Raw genomic sequence first — 19,287 nt, forward strand, 5'->3', positions numbered from 1 at the left:
CCTGTTGAGGTTTCTTGCTATAACAATGTTCGCGATGCGTTGGTTGTCCAATGGACTGAACGGGTTGGATGACCTCGATGTATGTCCGCCAGGCTTCCCAGGTGATACTGAGATGGACGAAAACTGGCTAGACATTAGTCGCTGGCAAATCAGTCTACACGAGCACAAGTTACCTCTCCTCTACCACGCCCAGACTTGATGCCGAAGTAGTCGTTCTCTTCTCCTCTTACAAGGATTCCACTTCCGAAATCGTCCAGCGTGGTACGCTCGGTGCATTCCAGTACAGCCCATGTTAGTCCGAAAGTGTTGGAAGCAACCTATTGTTGTAAGCACACAGGCAGTCGCGCAATGGAATGCAACTCACAAGCTTCAACTCCTCCAGCACGTCACGGGTCAGTTGCCTTTCCGCTTCGATGATGCAATGTTGATCCGCGACCAAGCAAATGAGAACGGCGAGCTCCAGATCGCTGAGCGACTGCACTTTCTCCGTAATGCGATCTTCCGGAGCTTCCATTGTTGATAGGATCTGGGAAGGCTTACTTCTTTCTTGTGAAAGTTTTAAAAGCCTGTGAGAAGTCTCGCGATGAAAGTGCTTGGACGCGATGGCTACTTCCAAAGTCGCGTTCAGTGACCTCAAGAGCGAACAGGGATGCGACCTCGAGATGCAGCTAAACCAAGAAAGGACTAGACTCGAATCCCCTGGAAGTCGCGCCCGGGCGGGCTGCATCTCGAGGTCTGCGCAAGAGCAACTTCAAAGCGACAGCTAAGCGTATGCGCACAACACTACATATGCATGTCTGAACGAGTTTCCAATGTTCTTGTCTCTTGATATTACACTACACAAGCTCGTGAAGAGTTATGGCGTTGCCAGACGGCAAACCCATACGGTACGCCTACCCCAATCTCTACCAATCTTTCGCAACACGTAGCTTTCGGTCCAGAGGAGCTTAGCCAGACTTCTTCCGAGCGTCTTTGGTATCTTCTTTCGGGATGTCGACGAGACGAAGGCTCTTCCAGGTGGTCGACGGGATAGTTTTGGGTACTGCTGGAGAGCTCAGGGCAGGGAAAGCTTCCGTTGCCACACGAACTTTGAGAAGCCCTCCGGACGTATTGACAGATGGTTGTAGTACGGTTTCGTCATCTGCTTTCTCGTTGACAGCAGCTTGCTCCTTCTTGCTCGCGCCCTTAGGTTTGCTCTTCGTCTTCGATCCGCGAGGTGTCTTTTGCGAGGGAGCAGGCTTCAGCTTTTCCAGCTGCTTCTCGGCTTCTCGAATCTTTGCCTCAAGCGCCTCCTTCCTGTCAACTGATTCATTCATCTCCGCAGTCGTGTTCTCGAGAGTGGTCTGCCAGATGGCTACGAGGCCGTCTAGATGCTGAAGCTCCGCGGCTTGGCGATCGACCGCTGTGGTCAGTGAGACATCTGGATGTGCAACCGCCTGTAGGTCAATGTGGCGTTGCCCAGTTTTGGACTTGTGTTCTTCGGGTAGTGGTTCGTGTTCCTTCTTCAACTCGTCGTGATCGGCCTGGAGTACAGCATTCTCTGTTTGGAGAGCTTGGATGTCGTTGCTGAGTTGGTCGTAGCCTTGTTGCACAGCCTTTGCCTCGTCATCTCGTTCCTTATACTTCTGTTCCCACTCTAGCTTCGCTTGCTTGAGCAGCGCTTTCTCCCGGCTTTCCTGTAGAATTCTTGCTTCCAAAGCTTCCTTCTCCTCAAGAACCTTAGCGTAACGGGAAGCTTTGGCCTCTGCTTTGCTCAGACGATCGACGAGCTTGATCTTCTCGTCACGTACGCGTTCTTCAACCCGCTTTTCTATACCTGCCCTGTGTTCTTTCTGGAGCTCGTCATACTCTTCTTTCAGGGCCCCCCAATTCTTGTCGAAGCCCGCCTTAACGTCTGCTGTCATCCGTCTTGTGTCTTCTCTATCGCGAATTAGGGATTGAATTCTAGCGGCGGATGCTGATTCCAAGTTGCTGAGTTCGTTCCTCGCTTCTTTCAACTTCTGCTGAAGAACCTTCTCTGCTTCAGGCGACGCATTTTCAATGCTTGCCTCCAGCAATAACAACACCCTTTCCGCGATGCCGTCTCTTGTGTCGTAAGCCATAGTGTCCCATTGCTTCCGTATGCCCATGAACTCATGGAAATCCCGTTCGGATTCGTCCTTCAGGTGTTGTCTGAAAGCTGTATCATGAACCATTTCCGGCATAAAATGGCCTAAATCATCCAGTTGTTCCAATTGCATTTTCGAGCGTGCCTTGTGAGTACTGGCTTTTGTCATGGCGTTGGCCGCATCGTTGAACTTGTTGGGTAGCGCAATAAGAATATTCTTCAGATTGCTGAGTTCCGCGGAGATCTTTCCGTGCGTTTTTTGTTCGAGATCGTCAAAGTGGACTTCATACTTCCCGAAAGGCGCACGCGGCTGATCCATAGAGGGCCAAACGCTCATGTTGACCTTCTAGCTCGCGAATAGCCTGCTGGGGACTCGGAGGATTGGGGTGAGTTGTTGCGGGGGTATGTAAGGCTGGCGAGACACGTAGTTAGATACGTCTGTGACCGGGCGATCCTATGGAGGTGGGAGCTGAGCGCGTTTGATGATGTGTCAGGCGGGAGGGCGCAGTCGCGAGAAGTTAAGGTCGGTTCCAGCGGGGTTTGTTGTAGAACAACGCAATCAGGCAACACGAGATCAAAGCTCTGACTTTTCAGGAGCAGGATAAGTAGAATTGGTACGTGCATCTAAAGAGGTGGAGCTCAAGACATGTGTCACATGTTAAGACACCATTACCTTCATTGATATCTACGTCACTAGCGCCGAACAGTTCTTACTAAGATAAATACCAAGCGCGTCGCACTACCCCTACATCTGCTCATGAGCCGCAGCTATATTACGATCCATCAGCGATGTTACCTTCCTCGGAAAGTCAGGACATGGAGACGACTAACCCTTCACAGGCTACGGCAGCAATACGTACAACATTTAATTCTCAATCCAACACTACAACTTCTCTTGATGATGAGCAACATAACTCCGTCAAGCCCGATGACAACTACCCTACGACTGCAGTCTCCCAGGTTCGTCCATAGGTATCCCAATGTAGCAGCGAACTGACCGACGTCAAGACCGACACAGACTGCGCATTCTGCATTTCCATTGGCCGTATACTCGATTGTTGCCAAGCTCAAATGAACCCGCGCTCATGTCCTCAGTGCGCGAAACTCGGTCAACACTTCACTCGAAAGGATACGAAGCACATTGAAGAGCTAGCTGCTTTGCGCGACAAAGTGCGGGAGCTGGAAGAGGAGACACCGGAGCAGAGGTTCAACAGGCTGAGCGTTGAGAAGAACACGAAAATTGATGGACTGAAAGCCGAGGTCGAGAAGGTCAACAAGGAAGACGAGTCACTGAAGGCGAAGAACGATGAGTTGGAGAAGAAGCTGAAGGTACTCGAGGCAGATATAAAGAAGTCACAGCCAGCGGCGGAGTTCACGATCAAGGAGAAGAAGAAGAAAGGGAAGAAGAAGTAAATTCTGATACTTGTCTTGGGCATAGTTCCGTTGGCGCTGGACAGCAAAGGTACTCTTTGTCAATTACATGGTGATTTGGCACTTATTTTACCCCGTCAGCGCAACTTCGTAATCTCTCCGCTAACCAAACGATTTGCATCGATACCAAAAACCCCAAGACTGAACCTTCTCATTATCCGCATGCACATGCTAGAGGAGCTGGATAAGTCACAAGTAGCGAATACAAACTTGATTGAACCATAAAGTGTGTACATCTTGATGAGACTGAGAAAAGTTACGATACAAGAAACTACTATGTAGCGCTTGCTGATACTTCTCTCTCACCCCAGATACTTCATTCCTCACTCAGCGCTTATCGAGAGAGCGCCCAAGCTTTCCTTCCATCTTAGAACCAAGCTTTTCAATGGCATCGTTCTTGTCCTCGACGTCAACGCCTATCACTTCATGAAAAACATTGGCTCCAGTAACGAATATTCCCAGATAGACCACACCGTCGATACCATTGAAGTTCCGAGTCATAACATGAACGTTCTCTGGTTTTGCGACTCGGCCATACTTCTCTTCATTGCTGGCAATAAGAGCAGCGATGTTCTCTATAGTAGCTATTAGCTAGGTCTGAAAGACATGAATAATTAGGTGTGAGCAAGAAGGATCCAGGTGAGAGAAAAGCTGTGATAAGGTGAGGGAAGAGTGTGGAACGACTTACGGCTTATAGTTGTGATACGTCTATCAAGGGCAGGAGTTGTCTCAGCGTCGTAGGCATTGAAGTCTTTGCGTAGTGGATCAAGCAGACTGACGATCCGGTCCCCGATGCTTTGTGGGGCTACGACGGTGGGTTGGTGATCTTGCGTAGTGCTATCGGGAGCTGAGCCGAAGGTATTGCGCTGGTTAGAACCATCATTCACGCAGTTTGCTTGCTGGTAGGTGCCATTGAATGTAGGAACGAAAGAGTGAGACATCTTCTGTGAAATCTTGTGAGATGTAGAGGAGAAGGTGGGTAGCGATAGAAAAACGTTTATTATCATTTCTAGTCTCACCGTTTGTGCCAAGCCACTAAAGTGTAGTCTGTCGGTGTGTACGCGGGCAATGTAAGAAGCGCGAGGAAGATAAGGGTCGTTGTTGTTGATGAGTATTGTTTGCTGTGAGTCAAGCAAGAACGTCACGCTCTCAGTATCGACTGGTGAGTTGCCGTCTGACTTTTCAGGGTTTTGCGATTTCTTTTGGTCGGCTTTCTCGTCAGTTGGCGACGCACCTGGCATGATGTAATCTGGGACTGACGCGGTCGGGTTCTGTAATTATTTGGTCGTCTGACGTGCGTCGCACTGAAGGAGTGACAATGTGGTCGTACCTTTGGTGCGTTCTATCAAGCAGGCGGTCGTTGTTCCCGGAAGTCGGTCTATTTTCGGAAAGCAGTACAACTGTCGGGGTTGGATGAGAGTTGTGATGGAAGTTGTTGGTGCTGAGATGTTCTACGTCGAAAGGGAAACCGCGCTGAGACCTGTTGGACAGCCTTGGAATACATTTCATCAAGTGACCGGCTTTTATGACACAATCAATCACCCTCTATTGTTCGTAATTCACTCTGCCCGACGTTGCCTGTATAATCTTTTCTCATTACCAACCTTCTAAGAAAGATCTCGACCTAGTCCAACTCTTCAAATCCGTCGGCTCGACCAGACTTCAACTACGTAGAAATGCCAGAAGAGATGCCAGAAAGCAGCGCCCAAGAAAAGCGCGACTACATCAAGGCGTTGAAAATACAGATAGAGGCAGCAGAAGAGGAAGACAGGAGGCTAGAAAGAGATCTAGAAGAGCGAAGGCAGGAGCTGAAGGAGCTGGAGGCCAAAATTAGGGAGAAAGAAGGTATACCATCAAACTAGACATGGAAAAGAAGATGGCGATGGAGAAATGAGTAATGGGTAGAAGGGCAGCTTCGGTCAGGTCTTGGTTGATGTGAGGCGGTCTCACGATGAATTTCACGGATTATATGACAGTAGGAAGGCTCCATACATATACGCAGCTGATGAGTGTTCTTCTATTTGGACACAGCTGTGAATGGCAGTCGGTTCCCATCGTGCTCGTTGTTCATGGGTCGCGCTCCGCGGTGGTGTTGATGAATGCATGCAAAGGCCGCGACGTGAAGGCAAGACTGCGCATACAATGACATCTGCCACTTCCTGACTCGAATGCGAAACCCGAACGGTGAAAGCTCAAACCCCACAAATATCAGAACAGCGTGGCCTCTTGGGAGTTTGGTGGGAGATTCGCGATAGCTCAGGGACGGAGCTACGGCTAGCGCGCGCACGGGTAATTTCCCCAGCGACACGTTGCGAAAGCTCATGAAGCAAACCCCCTCTCCATCTTCCATCAACTGGCTGTTCGCAACCACCTTCTTCACCTTCTCGTTGTCTTCTTTCTTGTCTCTGGGCCATAGTTCGCAATCATGAGCGGCCGTAAGTCTCCACCCCACCTGTCAATGGCGCGGCGAGGCGTGCGCGCAACACCTGCGAGGAATTAATTACGGCGCGGACGAAGACCACAGCTAACGGTTGCACGTAGTACGGTTCCTCGATCTCGTCAAGCCTTTTGTGCCTCTGGTTCCTGAAATTCAGCTGCCAGAGAGCAAGGTCCCTTTCAACAACCGCCTGGTATGGACCGGTCTGACCCTCCTCGTCTTCCTCGTCATGAGCCAGATGCCGCTCTACGGAATCGTGTCGTCTGATACCTCCGACCCGCTATACTGGCTCCGCATGATGATGGCGAGTAACAGAGGAACGTTGATGGAACTGGGTATCACCCCCATCATCACCTCCGGCATGGTTTTCCAGCTCCTCGCGGGAACCCACCTCATCGACGTCAACCTCGACCTCAAGTCCGATCGCGAGCTCTACCAGACCGCGCAGAAGCTCCTCGCTATTCTCCTGTCTTTCGGTCAGGCCGTCGTCTATGTCATCTCGGGTCTCTACGGACAGCCATCCGACCTCGGTGCCGGTATCTGCGTTCTCCTCGTCATTCAGCTGATGATCGCTGGTCTGATCGTTATCCTCCTCGACGAGCTCCTCCAGAAGGGCTACGGTCTCGGCAGCGGTATCTCGCTCTTCATTGCCACCAACATTTGCGAGTCCATCATGTGGAAGGCTTTCTCGCCCACCACCATCAACACTGGTCGCGGTCCTGAGTTCGAGGGTGCTCTCATTGCCCTTGTCCACCTGCTCTTCACCTGGCCCAACAAGACTGTTGCGCTCAAGGAGGCTTTCTACCGCCAGAACCTCCCCAACGTCATGAACCTGATCTCCACCGTCATCGTCTTCGGTGCTGTCATCTACCTCCAGGGCTTCCGCGTTGAGATCCCCGTCAAGTCTGCCCGCCAGCGTGGTGTCCGTGGCTCATACCCCGTCCGCCTGTTCTACACCTCCAACATGCCCATCATGCTGCAGTCGGCTCTTTCCTCCAACGTCTTCTTGATCAGCCAGATGCTCTACAACCGTTTCTCCGACAACCTCCTTGTCAAGCTTCTCGGTGTCTGGGAGCCCAAGGAGGGTTCCGCTCAGCTTTTCGCTACCTCCGGTGTCGCCTACTACATGTATGTCTAGTCATAGTTCACGCTACACAATCAGCCACTAATCAGCTCCAGGTCTCCCCCTCTCAGCATCACCGAGGCCCTCTCCGACCCCTTGAAGACCGCCATCTTCATCGTCTACATGCTCGTCGCTTGCGCTGTCTTCTCCAAGACCTGGATCGAGGTTTCCGGCTCGTCCCCCCGCGATGTTGCCAAGCAGCTCAAGGAGCAGGGTCTGGTCATGGCTGGTCACCGTGAGGAGTCCATGTACAAGGAGCTCAAGCGCGTCATTCCTACCGCGGCTGCCTTCGGTGGTGCCTGCATTGGAGCTCTGTCCGTCGGCAGCGACCTTCTCGGTGCTCTCGGTAGCGGTACTGGTATTCTCCTTGCCGTAACCATCATCTACGGATACTTCGAAATTGCCGCCAAGGAGGGCGACATGGCCGGCCTCAAGGGCATGGTCATGGGCTAGATTAGCCCATAGGGATATTGGGTTTTTGATTTGAACGACGGATGGGTTGGGGCTGGGGTGCTTCGCCGCACATTGTAACATATGATCGAAGAACAAAAGTTTACGAAGGTCTCTGGCATCACTTTACGTACTGCAGCGTGGCGTCTGGCTAGGCTCACGATGTCGGCCCTTCTCTAATGTATCATTGTTAACCCTTAAACTGCGTTTGGACCTGATCGCACCTGCAGTATTTACTTGAAGCACTCACGTGCTCAGCCTTGGCGTCCAGTGTTGCTCCAGGCGCCTTACTCATCGAGCTTCAGTCATTCCTGCCCTGTCTGTTGCTTGCACCTAGGCATTGCATCCAACGACAGGTATGCCTCCGCCGTCATCAAGAGTCCACGTCATGGATTCAACCTTCAACAGCAGCGTCGCATTGGTCAGCTTAGCGAATGCGAAATGTGGCTTACGTGCGTACCAAACCGCCACGCTAACGCATGCTGCGGTCTGCGATGCGAAAGTCTGGGCATTGCGGCCTAGGAAACATCGTCATACACGGCATTGAGGCGTTTTACACATGGGTAATGCGAACATTAAGCGAATGCGATGTACTGTTGCGGATGCGGAATCTGGTCATGATGCAGTGCGTGTCTTCAGTTTGGACGACTACATAAGATGGGGTTGTCGCTGCTTGAGGTGAGGTATTGCAGCGATTCATCTCACTTCTGATCATCGGCCTTGCTCCTTCTCCGGATTCTAGTATTCGTACGAGATCGCTTCGTTCCAGATTCCGGATAACGCATCATCATGGCAAGCTCACTCAACAATGTCCATGCTACGCTGGACTGGAAACGCCAAAACCCACCCAAAGGACCAGACTTCGATTGGGAGATGTACCGCTATGTTCCTTCCATAGCTGGAGCGATCGTCTGCCTCGTTGTATTCTTCGTCATGGCTCTTCTACATCTGTTCCAGTTTCTCAAGTCGAGGAATCGGATTATCGTCTTTGTTGTTATCGGCGCATTATGTACGTTATGTCCTCCTGATGATCTCTCACATATCAGTGACACTCCACATGCAATTTCTTGGAATTCTGCTAATATTCGATTGCAGGCGAAGTCGGCGGATACGGCGCACGCATCGCTTCTCACTTCGACAACCAAGCCTGGGGCCCATACATCACTCAAGGTGTACTTACACTTGTCGGTCCTTTGTGGTTCGCCGCAACCATATACATGATGCTTGGCCGTACCATCAGACTCGCTGGTGGTGAAGACGTTAGTCTGATCCCAGCCAGATGGTACACAAGAATCTTTGTCACCGCGGATGTCACAACGTTGATCATCCAGGGCTTAGGTACGCGAACTTGACAAAGATGAGGACCGAAAGGATGTAAGCTAATGAGATAACAGGCGCCAGCATCATGGGAACCATGCAACTCGCCCTCGCCCTCGCAGGCGAGAAGATCGTCATCGCGGGCCTCGCACTCCAAGTCGCTACCTTCATCATCTTCCTCGTCGCCTCTTTCGACTTCCAAATCCGCATGAACAAGAAAGCCGATCATCCCTCAGCAGACTGGAAGAAGATGCTATACATACTCTACAGCGTCAGTGCGCTGATCTTGTTCCGCTGCACCTTCAGACTCATCGAGTATGCCATGGGCAACGCTGCGTATCTGATTGCGCATGAATGGACGTTGTATTGCTTCGATGCTGTGCCAATGTTTTTGGTCTTGGTGCTGTTGCTGGTTCTGCAGCCGAGTCGATATGTTGAGGGAAACTTGGGGAAATCGCGACTGGACAGCGATGGCGAGGTCGGCGTTGTGGAGAGAAAGTGATGGGTTTTGGCAGTTTGGTCAGTACTTTCAGCGCGCTTGGAGCAACTTTTACGGGTGTCCTCCATATTCCTAAGCGCAATACATTTTGCTTCTGTTCTTCAGTCTGCTTACGACCTCATCTTTTCGGCAAGTCCTGGTACATTTGCCTGGACCCACGCAGGCGAAACCTTTCAAATGCCTTCGACTTTGCACAGCAGGCTATAACATGTTTTCACATGCCAATAACGTTTATTTGAGCTTGACAGCCGGCCGTTGCGAAAGCTCACTTTGGCCCCTATGACGTGCATGACTCGAGGTAGGTCAGATCTTAGCTCTCAAGCTTGGAACAAGCGCACCCAGCCACATCTGGCGGCACGCCTCACGCAGCACCACCTCATGCTGCCACAAAATGTGATTCCTCAATCTATATTAGCTACACACAGACATCAAACGGGATGGCGCGCCGCTCCACCACGTTCGTGACTAAAAGGCCGCATCGCAAATCGAGGGGCGGATGCTTCACCTGCAAGAAGAAGAAAGTGAAGGTAAATCCAGACCTGAGGAGAGTCGTATGGAATTATTAAATTGATATGGTGCAGTGTGACGAAGCGCAGCCCAAATGTGGATACTGTAACCTCCGGAATCTGGATTGCGAATATATCCAAGATGTCCTCTCGACCTCTCGCACTTCGTCGGCAGGCCCATCGTCCAGTGATGAGGTTTTACTATCTACATTCAACACTCCAATAGACTTCAACGATCTTTCCATTGAGCTGGTACCATATCTCAGCCCACACTGCCATACATCCATAGGTACACTCACAGCCCTCGACAGTCATCTACTGCAATTCTACAGAACAGACGCCTACCGTACCGTTGTATCCTGCGACGATGCCATCATCCAGAACCTACACAAAGAGACCATACCCCAACTAAGCATTTCTAACCCATTTCTCTTATACGCCCTACTCGGTATGACAGCAACCTACAGCAACAACGTCACGCCCAATAAGACGGTCGAAAAACAAGCCCTACTCTACCGTCAAAAGACCTTTTCCACCTACAAAGAAGCCCTCAAGAACATCACAGCCGAGAATTACGAAGCCGTCCTCGTAACAGGCGGTCTTCTCCTCGCGCTCGTCCCCGGGCCAGCCACCGACACAGACGAAGATCACCTCGAATGGGTGTTCGGCCTCCTCAAACTAAGCGAAGGCCTGCGTATCCTCGCCTCCCTCCGCTGGGCCCAAGGCATCGAGAAACTTTCCGTGTACCCGTTAGTACGCCGGGAAATCAAGACGCTGCCACCCCCACCCATCATCGACGTGGCAGCCATCGAAGCGCCCATCGGTCCTCTGGGAACCACGCCTGATAACCCCAATCCAGCACCGACATACACGCCCATCCATTTCCCCACGCAAACCCGCCTCTTTCTCCCACCACCCCTGATGCAACTCCTCAAAAGCGTTATCCAAGGAAAGGAGTCAGGAACGCTAGACTGGCACCGACCAACCCTTCTCCCCGTCTTCCACGCTCTATCCCCCATCTTCCTATCTCTGTACTACTACGGGCTAGACTCTGACTTCTACGTCCGCATCTTTGTCTGGACATCTTTCCTCATGCCAGACTACCTCCAATTGATGCGGGACAAGGAACCAAGGGCTCTGGTTCTGTTCGGGTGGTGGTTGTCGCTGGCAAATCTAGCGCCGAAGGGTTGGTGGACGGGGAAGCGGGTACGTAAGACTATGGGGGCAATGGTGCGGGCGATTCAAGCGCAGCCTGTGGGGGATGGTGGGTTTGCAGAGCGCGTTTTGGGGAGTGCGTTGAGGATTGTGGATGTTGTGGATAGGGACGGGAAGGAGGCGGCGGCTAAGGCGGTGTTTGACGATTGGCCTGGGGTTAATTGGGAGGAGGGGCCGGGTAGGGCTCAGGCGTGGGAGTATGGTCAGCTGGTGGATCTGGGGAACTTGGGGGACTTAGGGGACTTGGATGGCGGTTTGGGCATGGATGCTGCTGTGGGTATCGATCTACAGGAGCTTGGTATTTCGGTTTGAAGTTGAGCTTTGGATAGCGTTGCGCATGAATCAGCTGGCTGTAAGCGGCTTATTGTCCTATCTCGGGCGTTGTCCCAGCTGTCTCTGCAGCAACATTCTTGTTTCCTGCCTCGGATTCCTCTTGGTTTTGCCCGCCTCTAGGCTCCCTGAGCATGCAATATAGCTTGATAGCGTCCTTCTCTCCCTCTCCATCCCTACACTCCATCTCCCTCGCCAACCGAAAGCCAAACTTCTCATAGATCGCGATATTCGGCTCACTCCTGCTACTCTCCAAATAGCACATCCTCCCTTCCTTATCAGCCATATCCAGCACCTCTTCCATCAATGCTCTTCCCACACCCTGTCCCTGACACTCAGGCAACACAGTAACGATGTTGCAGAAATAGTATCCCTTTGGGTCCGTCCAGAGTTCAGACTGCGCCTCTGCCTGTCGCGCCTTCCATATCCAATATCGTGTTGTGCTGAGGCCGCCGCGTCCGTACCACAGGTTCATGCGTATTTGGTTGGCCCAGAGATACCAGTACGAGAGGTATAGCGACCAGGACTCGGGTTCGGACGTGGGTCGCGGTGGGAGCCACATGGCGCAGCCGAGGATCTTGGATGGGTTTGCGGTATCGCGTGCGACGTGGAAGAGGCCATGTTCGATGCCCCAGCGGCAGCGTAGGGTGAGGGATACGCGGTTTCGTACTAGAGAGACCTGAGATGGTGAGCAACGCGCGCGAGAAGACGGGTACTGAGGTAAGTACCTTCTCGCGATCTGGAAAGACCCAGTTGTTGTAGGGATCATTGGCGAAGGCTTGTTGTATGGTATCGATTGCGCCGTCGATATCGGCCTCTTTCATGCGCGTTACTTGGATAGGCATTGTGAGAGGTTCTGTGGTGTCGAGGTGTTTTGAGATCCTTCGTATCACGGCGGCAGTAGATACGAAGATATGTGCGCCAGTCTCAAAGCTGGTAAACTTCGATAACCAGCCATGATAGGTGCGGGGAGGTTTGTAGAGCTTGTCGCATGCAACATGTGGATAGGTGATGAGATGGGAAGGTCTAAGCGACAGTCACGTGCGTTGCGGGGCCTTCCGATGCTTATCTGAGCAGGCGCGTACGAACCATCTTCACCAATCCTACCTGCAGCTGTCTTGGCCTTGTTACACAGCTTCAGCCTGGTAGCCATGTCAGCTTTCAGGAATGAGATTCCGGCCTTGGTGCCTTGGACCTGCGTGACAACGCACACTAAACACCATGGAGACTTCCAAGCAAAGACTCAGACGGGCTATGCGACTTCCTGGACCATCTATTGGCTTGAAGCGATCTCAAACAGATACTACAAATGGCCAAGCTCAGCTGCGCCCTGGCTATCAGGCTGAAGGTGGGGTACAATCGGCGGCAGCAAATCTGCCCCATCTCCAGCTCATACCTCCTTCGTCACAATCCAGAGATGGACACCAACCTACCACGCCGCCAAACAGTACCGGCTTCTCCGATAGATGGACCGAGATAAGGCAAAAGGCCGAGCTGGAGCGACCCGGTCAAGGAGCCTACCAAAGCGACGAAGAAACCCTAGTTGAGGAGTCTATCGAAAGTCAAGTGGCCCGCATCAAAGCTCGTGTAGCAGAGTTGACGAATAGTGTTAAGAGCGACATCCCTGTTTCTGCAGAGCGCAATCAGGAGAGGCCCTTGACACTACACGCTCGTCGACATACCGCTGGGAACATCACCACCTCCCCTAATGTACAGTCTGCGCCACGTCACAATGATATTTACATGGAACCTGTGATCTTCGACGACGCCTTATCCGAGCCATCTGGCATCAAAACTGTTGAAGATTCTACACGAACATCGTCAGCGGACGGAACCGACCTAACTTGTATCGAACGAGACCCATTCTGCAGACCATGGGACTCTAAGTCAATACTGAATCGTATATTATCGGAGATGGGTGTTCCAAGCGCTCGAGATGCTCTCGAAAGACTTGGATTGACCGATCTGTGGCTACCGCTGTCGAAACAACTACTCAAACGATCACTCAGTGATCCCCGTCATGTCTCTGTGTTTCTGGAATTACAAGAAGAACATCTCAGTGTGGTTCTTGCGCGTTGGACACAATCTGTCACGAGACAAAATATACACGATATGATGCTCAATCACTGCGAGTTTGAGGACGACGAAGAGATATTTGAGGATAATCGGGTTCTCGGTGAAGGGTTGGTGGGCCTTGTCGAAGAGGTGACAGTACGATCCCGAGAACCACCCATTACATGTGTGCGGAAGAAGATCATGAGACCTAAACAGCTCAAAGCGCACCAAAAGATCATGGCTGCGTTTATGCGGGAGATCAGAGTCATGCGTCAGGTCAATCATCGCCACTGCGTTCGTTTCCTTGGGAGCTACACGGACAACGAGTCCGTCAATATTCTGTCACTCCCCGTGGCTGAGATGGATCTTGCTGCGTTACTTGATAACCATATCGGAGATTATGAGTGGCCCATACTCTACAAAGGAATCGACTGTCTCTGCAACGGACTGTAAGTGGATGTCCATCTGCCCTTCCTCACAATTGAGTCACAAAGCCCGAAAGTCCACGGATCACACGCCCGACTGCACGAGTCGGCATAGATGGAAACCTTTGCTAACCATCGTCTAGATTATATCTTCACGATAACAAGATCCGGTAGGTGTACTACTATGTATTCAAGCGTACATGGGCGAGCCCCGCCGCATGAGTGCTCCCATGTGCTGATCTCAGTGATCTGTTCATCTGACAATAGGGCTGACGCGACTTAGGCACGAGGATCTGAAGCCGCAGAACATTCTGATACAAGGTCCTAATATACTACTCACCGACTTCGGGTTCAGGTGGGGCTCCTTTCAAGCTCGAATATTACGTTGCTAATGGTACGTAGCTTAGACTTCTCTGATGACTCTGTTTCGACAACTACCGGGCGTCCATCCGCATGGACGATTCGATATTCCGCGCCAGAGGTTTTGGACTCCGAACCACGCAACCGAGCTAGTGACATATTCTCTCTTGGATGTGTTCTGGTCGAGATGATCTCGGGACTTTACGGCCGCAGTCTCTCTGCAGTCAAAGATCATTGGAAGATAACTGGTAATGGGCAGTCTAGTTTCGCGCGCAACTCCGAGGCGACATCTTCTTGGTTCGCTTTGCTGTCAAACCATCCCGACAGCGGTAGACTTAAACCCATTGTCGAGTTCCTGCCAGACTTGCTGGTCACAAAACGGCTTGATCGACCGTCGGCTCGAACAGTCCTTGGTAGATTGCACAATCTGAGCCTAGTCCTACCCGACGCGCCCCATCTTAGCAACCTTTGTTGCGGACCGCCACCGGCCTTGATGGGAAACGATCAAAGTAACTTGCATACACAAGATAACCCACCATTCTTGCCCGACAATCGGGACTCTTGCATGCCATAAGAGGCGAGGGCATACGCAATACTACACTTCGACAACGCTATAGTCAACTCGCTGCCAGATACGACTGTTCTTACCTCCTCACATACAGATTCGCGCACTAACAGCGAGTGAGGCTGAACATACCATGCGTGGGACTCCATCGGGAAAATGCCCGGCGTGCAGCTATTGCAGTGACGAGCTAGCCATACGAGCAGTCCCGGTCACCTTTGGGCGATGTAATCATACTTGGATATGTCATCATACTTGACGTTCTCTTACTCGTTTCGCTCTTGGTGTGATTTCAGTGTCATTACCACACCGAAGGGCACGTGATGAAGAAAAGGAAAGAGGGGAGACAGGCAGAACTGATGGTGTACGAGAGTCAAATGCGAAAGGATAATGTATGTCACGAGCTGCAATCCAAGCAATGAGAACGAAGTTGCAAGGGCCAATTGTATTCCATGGTCCACACGATCAAAAGTACGCTGCGCATCAAACGTACGCTTTTTGTGTGACTCAAAAACCTAGATGTGCAGACGCATGCTTACCTTTTCCCTTACCCAGCATCACAACGAATCAAGCAACCAAAAAGCCGCATGATTGCTTTTCGTGACCAAGACATTCCGCTTCCGCGATAACGCTCATACACACGCAGCACACACACACACATCGTGATAGTTCTACACACGAACCCACATACTCACCGCTCGAACCCAAAAGCCCATACTCACACATGCGCTTATGTCAACATGTTCGCACAAAGCAAGCCCCGCACTACACTACAGGACACTACCCCAACCCCAGCCCAACGTCTATTCGTCATGGGATCGACAGTCCTGCATGGCCTGGTCAGTCAGCCTACCGAACCCAGTCCAGCCCAGTCCGATGACACCCTCCCGCACTGTGCGCGGGCGAAGCGAGTGAGCATGAGCGGTTCCGGATAGCGAGTGCGAGTATGCATGGGGAGCTGGTAGACCTGTTTTGACCGGGCCGTTGTTGGGTTGGGAGTTGATGGTTGATGCGGGTGTGTGGCATGACATGTGTGGCGAGGAGGCGCTGCTTTTTTGTTCCGGGGGGCTATGCTATGCGATGCTCTGAGTCTGTCGTGATTGATGTGGCGAGGGACATGTACATGGTCTTCGTACTTGGGCTGCGTAGTCGGCCCGCTGCGTACATGTATGTGTATACTTATCGGTGGATGGAGGTGACCGGCGTTGTTGATACGAACGTCTATCGTGTTAGGTCTATTGAATATTTTTGGTGGTGTTAGGACATGAGTAGGCACATGATGTCAACGTCCGAACGTCGGCATTTTCCTCCTTTGCGATCAACATGTCGACGATCTCTGTTCAACATCTTAGGCTCTCGCTTACGGCGATGTAGTATACCGTGAGATATCAGCTGATTCGCCGGGTTATACAGCCTTGTGTCCGGCTTTTTCCTTGGACCGTGGCGCTGTAAAGGTTAGGTATGAGGAGCAGGCAGCCAACCTTGTTCGGATATAGAGCATGGATGCAAGCGCGAATACGGAATGAGACGGGTTGGATACTTCGTGAGCTTCCGCTTAAAGGCACGATTATCGGCGTTGCATCCGTAGCGACGATCCGGAAATTCTTGGTTCCGAACTGTTACCTGGCATTTTAACATGCACAAGGAAGGCACAGTAAATAGCAATAATATCCCAGGGTGCTGAGGCAGCAGAACCAGGCCGTGTTGCAAGATGCATCTGCCGGAGGACAGGCGGAGACGGGTACTGTACGCAGCGCAGCATAAGTGGGCAGCTAACAAGACGCAACTAGAGATTCGAAAGCGAGAACCTGAGCCATCCTTGGATCATCGTGGTACTTGCTGATCAACTGAGAGAACGTAGCCTCCGCAAAGTCGAGACCACCCGTATGACAGCGTATAGCGCCTGCATGTACCCTTGAACTGTAAAGGGTGGGTAACTATAAGGGCAGATAGTACCACTTGGTGTGCATACAGGCGACCCGCTGGCGGCCGACGATTCAGTGTTGGGCAGTCAGGCAGCCAGTACGTGGGAGTGCGAGAGCGATCGGAAAGAGCGGAAGCAGGAAAAAAGTCGATGAAACGCAGTCCGGAAAGTTAAGCCACCGTGTTGTGTGGTGCGGGTAGTCCTTGAGCGGTCTGTTTGGGGCAACTCCAGGTCATCCTAGGCACCGGATTACTGTTAATGCTAGTAGCCAAGAGGGGTGGTGTTGCGAATGCGGGCGCTGATGGAGCGCGTACTAGCCGCATCGCCGTGAAAACATCGGTGTGTTCGACAAAGAGGCAAGCCGGGGCTGCCGTGGTCATCAGACAGGCTGGGAGGCAGGTGCGAAGGCGGCAAGTCGGGCAATAAGCGACGTGCGTGTACTCTACGCAGAAACCGATCTATGTCCTGGGCGCCCAAAAATAGAGCGTTCAATTTGCTGAGACGTACAAATCAGGACCATGCAGGTGTGACTGCTTCTGCGCATAATCGTAGGCGAATAAAGAAGGTACTTCGGGTCGTCGCTCAGTGGTGGAAGTGGACTTTTGGGATCGCCGCGTAAGCACAATTTAGCCTAGAGCATGTCTAGAATAAGAAGATAGGCGATTTGCCGATCTGGTGAGGTGGAAAAATTCATGGCGCATGCATGGCATCCGTGGGCCCGTTTGCACCGTCATACACCTGACGGGGAACTACTTGCATAGGAGCTTCCGTAAGTAAGTCTCAGTTGGCAACTCAAGGATGGTCACCTCCACACAAAGGACGGCCCTTGTCAGCAGTGATGCACGCAGTAGTACCGAGCCTTGGATTGCATTTGACACATCGCCTGATGTAACAGCGGCCGAGTGCATGACTGGCGGGCACCAAGTTGTGTCTTACAAACGAATAGCAACTGCTATATAGGGTTCCGACTAGGGGTGTGCTGCTGGAATATTAAAGCGGAGTGCAATTGCCGGATTGGTGCGTAGTATTACAAGACTGAGATCGGTGGTGTAACTGTAAGCGGTAAGCATAATGCTAGAGGTGGCCCGACCTCGGATATTCTATGTGGCAGACGTGCTGATCGAGAAACTTTGCTCTATATTAGCTGCCATGTCGACACAAGTTGCAGCAGCAAGCGCCTCAATACACCCTGATTCATGATGACGGCCGGATCCATCGCTCCTCAGGATGCATTGTTGTATTGGCTTTGAGGCGGTTGGTGGCAGCTAGGTACCGAACCTAAAGAGGTGCGACAGGCAAAAGGGTCGCGGTGGAGCGGCAGAAGGAAAACAAACGCTCGTACTGCGTGAAACCGAGTCACCGCCGGGCCCTGGTAAAGTGGAGAAGATTTTGCGGAGATGCAGGCTGGCTTCAGCTGCTGCGTCGTAAGACAATTAGCATGGGATCGCCCGACAGAAGTTTCATCAGTTGCGCGCTCGGGTGAAGCGAAGGTACAGACGTGTACACGATACCCACGGTCCGGCATGCTCGTGCGGCAGTCTTGGCTAGGTAAAAGTGATGCAGAGTCATGGCTTGTTCTTGTTGATGTACCAGCAGCTTGTACACACAAGCGAGTCAACGGCTGTGAGCTGGCACAGTGGCGGTCTGACTGGTCAGACTCGTACCCCGGCTACGAGCGCATATCGTGTATGTGGAAATGCCATCTTGCCCCGTGGTCTTAGCCCTAGTGATGTTGAGTGGGGTGTCGGTGTCCGATTCCCTCTTCGTGCGTCACACGCGCATGTTCGAGATGCTGTACCGCTGGTGCTTGCCTGAGGTGTGCAGTAGGACTTGTTTCCGGCAAATATCCAAGATTGCGTCGAGCACAACTTGCAGCAGTAAGGAGGCTCACCGACGAGCTAGTGTGGCTGCTGATCCAAGCAGACAGGAGGCTTCAACGGAGGACGGCGATTGGACCAGGGGCTCTCGACGTTGAGCAAGTGGGCTCGCGAGCCGCCTGGTGAGGCTAATGCTCGCTGGTGGGCAAGGATAAAGTGCCGCCGCGCCCGCAAAGAGAATTTCGCGTTCGCATGGGCCGACCATGATCTAGAACACATCACACGCAGACAGGCCGATACCATGCTAAAGGATCGTCGTCGTCCACAAATAATGCAGCTACCAAGCCGACCGAGTTCTTTTTCATGCAACTGGTTCACATCGTGCTTCACCTCGCGCTTGGTTAGGGTGCTTGCGTGACCGGGAAACGACCTGTAGCCTGGCCACGTCTAGTGAATGGTGTTGACAAAACTCAAGGGAACGCCAGGAGGATAGACTATCATGCTGAAGGTAACGTAGTGTCAACATGACCATGGTTGATATGGCAGGGCGGGCCATGAGGGACTTTGTGGTTGGTTTGAGCTAGCGTAGCGATGCCGCTCATACCGTGATTCTCTGCCCTTCCAGCATTCTTAGAGATGATGCGACGCCACGTTTGAGACCCACTCGACTCGTGGGCCACCCGCTGATACGTCATTAAAGGGTTTTTCTTCCCGTGTTGCAGATTGCCG

At 52.0% G+C, this 19,287-nt stretch overlaps 8 protein-coding genes across 8 annotated transcripts; 5 read left to right on the top strand and 3 right to left on the bottom strand.

Moving 5' to 3' along the window:
* Positions 1-947: 947 nt before the first annotated feature.
* On the bottom strand, positions 948-2,444 carry J4E78_002950 (uncharacterized protein; the record flags this gene model as incomplete). The annotated part of the gene is made up of 1 exon (XM_049363593.1): positions 948-2,444. The coding sequence occupies one exon, from the start codon at positions 2,442-2,444 to the stop codon at positions 948-950; it is 1,497 nt and encodes a 498-aa protein (XP_049224258.1).
* Positions 2,445-3,178: 734 nt separating this feature from the next.
* J4E78_002951 (uncharacterized protein) lies at positions 3,179-3,520 on the top strand (the record flags this gene model as incomplete). Its single annotated transcript, XM_049363594.1, has 1 exon — positions 3,179-3,520. One exon carries the CDS (start codon positions 3,179-3,181, stop codon positions 3,518-3,520), a length of 342 nt encoding a protein of 113 aa, XP_049224259.1.
* Positions 3,521-3,865: 345 nt separating this feature from the next.
* J4E78_002952 (uncharacterized protein) lies at positions 3,866-4,779 on the bottom strand (the record flags this gene model as incomplete). The annotated part of the gene is made up of 2 exons (XM_049363595.1): positions 3,866-4,113; positions 4,227-4,779. 2 exons carry the CDS (start codon positions 4,777-4,779, stop codon positions 3,866-3,868), a joined length of 801 nt encoding a protein of 266 aa, XP_049224260.1.
* A 1,184-nt stretch (positions 4,780-5,963) lies between these two features.
* Positions 5,964-7,551, top strand: SEC61 (translocon subunit; the record flags this gene model as incomplete). Its single annotated transcript, XM_049363596.1, has 3 exons — positions 5,964-5,973; positions 6,080-7,103; positions 7,155-7,551. 3 exons carry the CDS (start codon positions 5,964-5,966, stop codon positions 7,549-7,551), a joined length of 1,431 nt encoding a protein of 476 aa, XP_049224261.1.
* Positions 7,552-8,337: 786 nt separating this feature from the next.
* On the top strand, positions 8,338-9,367 carry J4E78_002954 (uncharacterized protein; the record flags this gene model as incomplete). The annotated part of the gene is made up of 3 exons (XM_049363597.1): positions 8,338-8,557; positions 8,644-8,886; positions 8,943-9,367. 3 exons carry the CDS (start codon positions 8,338-8,340, stop codon positions 9,365-9,367), a joined length of 888 nt encoding a protein of 295 aa, XP_049224262.1.
* Positions 9,368-9,936: 569 nt separating this feature from the next.
* J4E78_002955 (uncharacterized protein) lies at positions 9,937-11,397 on the top strand (the record flags this gene model as incomplete). The annotated part of the gene is made up of 1 exon (XM_049363598.1): positions 9,937-11,397. One exon carries the CDS (start codon positions 9,937-9,939, stop codon positions 11,395-11,397), a length of 1,461 nt encoding a protein of 486 aa, XP_049224263.1.
* A 49-nt stretch (positions 11,398-11,446) lies between these two features.
* Positions 11,447-12,260, bottom strand: J4E78_002956 (uncharacterized protein; the record flags this gene model as incomplete). Its single annotated transcript, XM_049363599.1, has 2 exons — positions 11,447-12,094; positions 12,144-12,260. 2 exons carry the CDS (start codon positions 12,258-12,260, stop codon positions 11,447-11,449), a joined length of 765 nt encoding a protein of 254 aa, XP_049224264.1.
* Positions 12,261-12,636: 376 nt separating this feature from the next.
* J4E78_002957 (uncharacterized protein) lies at positions 12,637-13,923 on the top strand (the record flags this gene model as incomplete). Its single annotated transcript, XM_049363600.1, has 1 exon — positions 12,637-13,923. One exon carries the CDS (start codon positions 12,637-12,639, stop codon positions 13,921-13,923), a length of 1,287 nt encoding a protein of 428 aa, XP_049224265.1.
* Positions 13,924-19,287: the final 5,364 nt, after the last annotated feature.

Source organism: Alternaria triticimaculans (genome assembly GCF_023758025.1).
Source record: "Alternaria triticimaculans strain BMP 0046 chromosome Unknown scaffold_3, whole genome shotgun sequence".
In the NCBI taxonomy this organism is placed as follows: domain Eukaryota; kingdom Fungi; phylum Ascomycota; class Dothideomycetes; order Pleosporales; family Pleosporaceae; genus Alternaria; species Alternaria triticimaculans.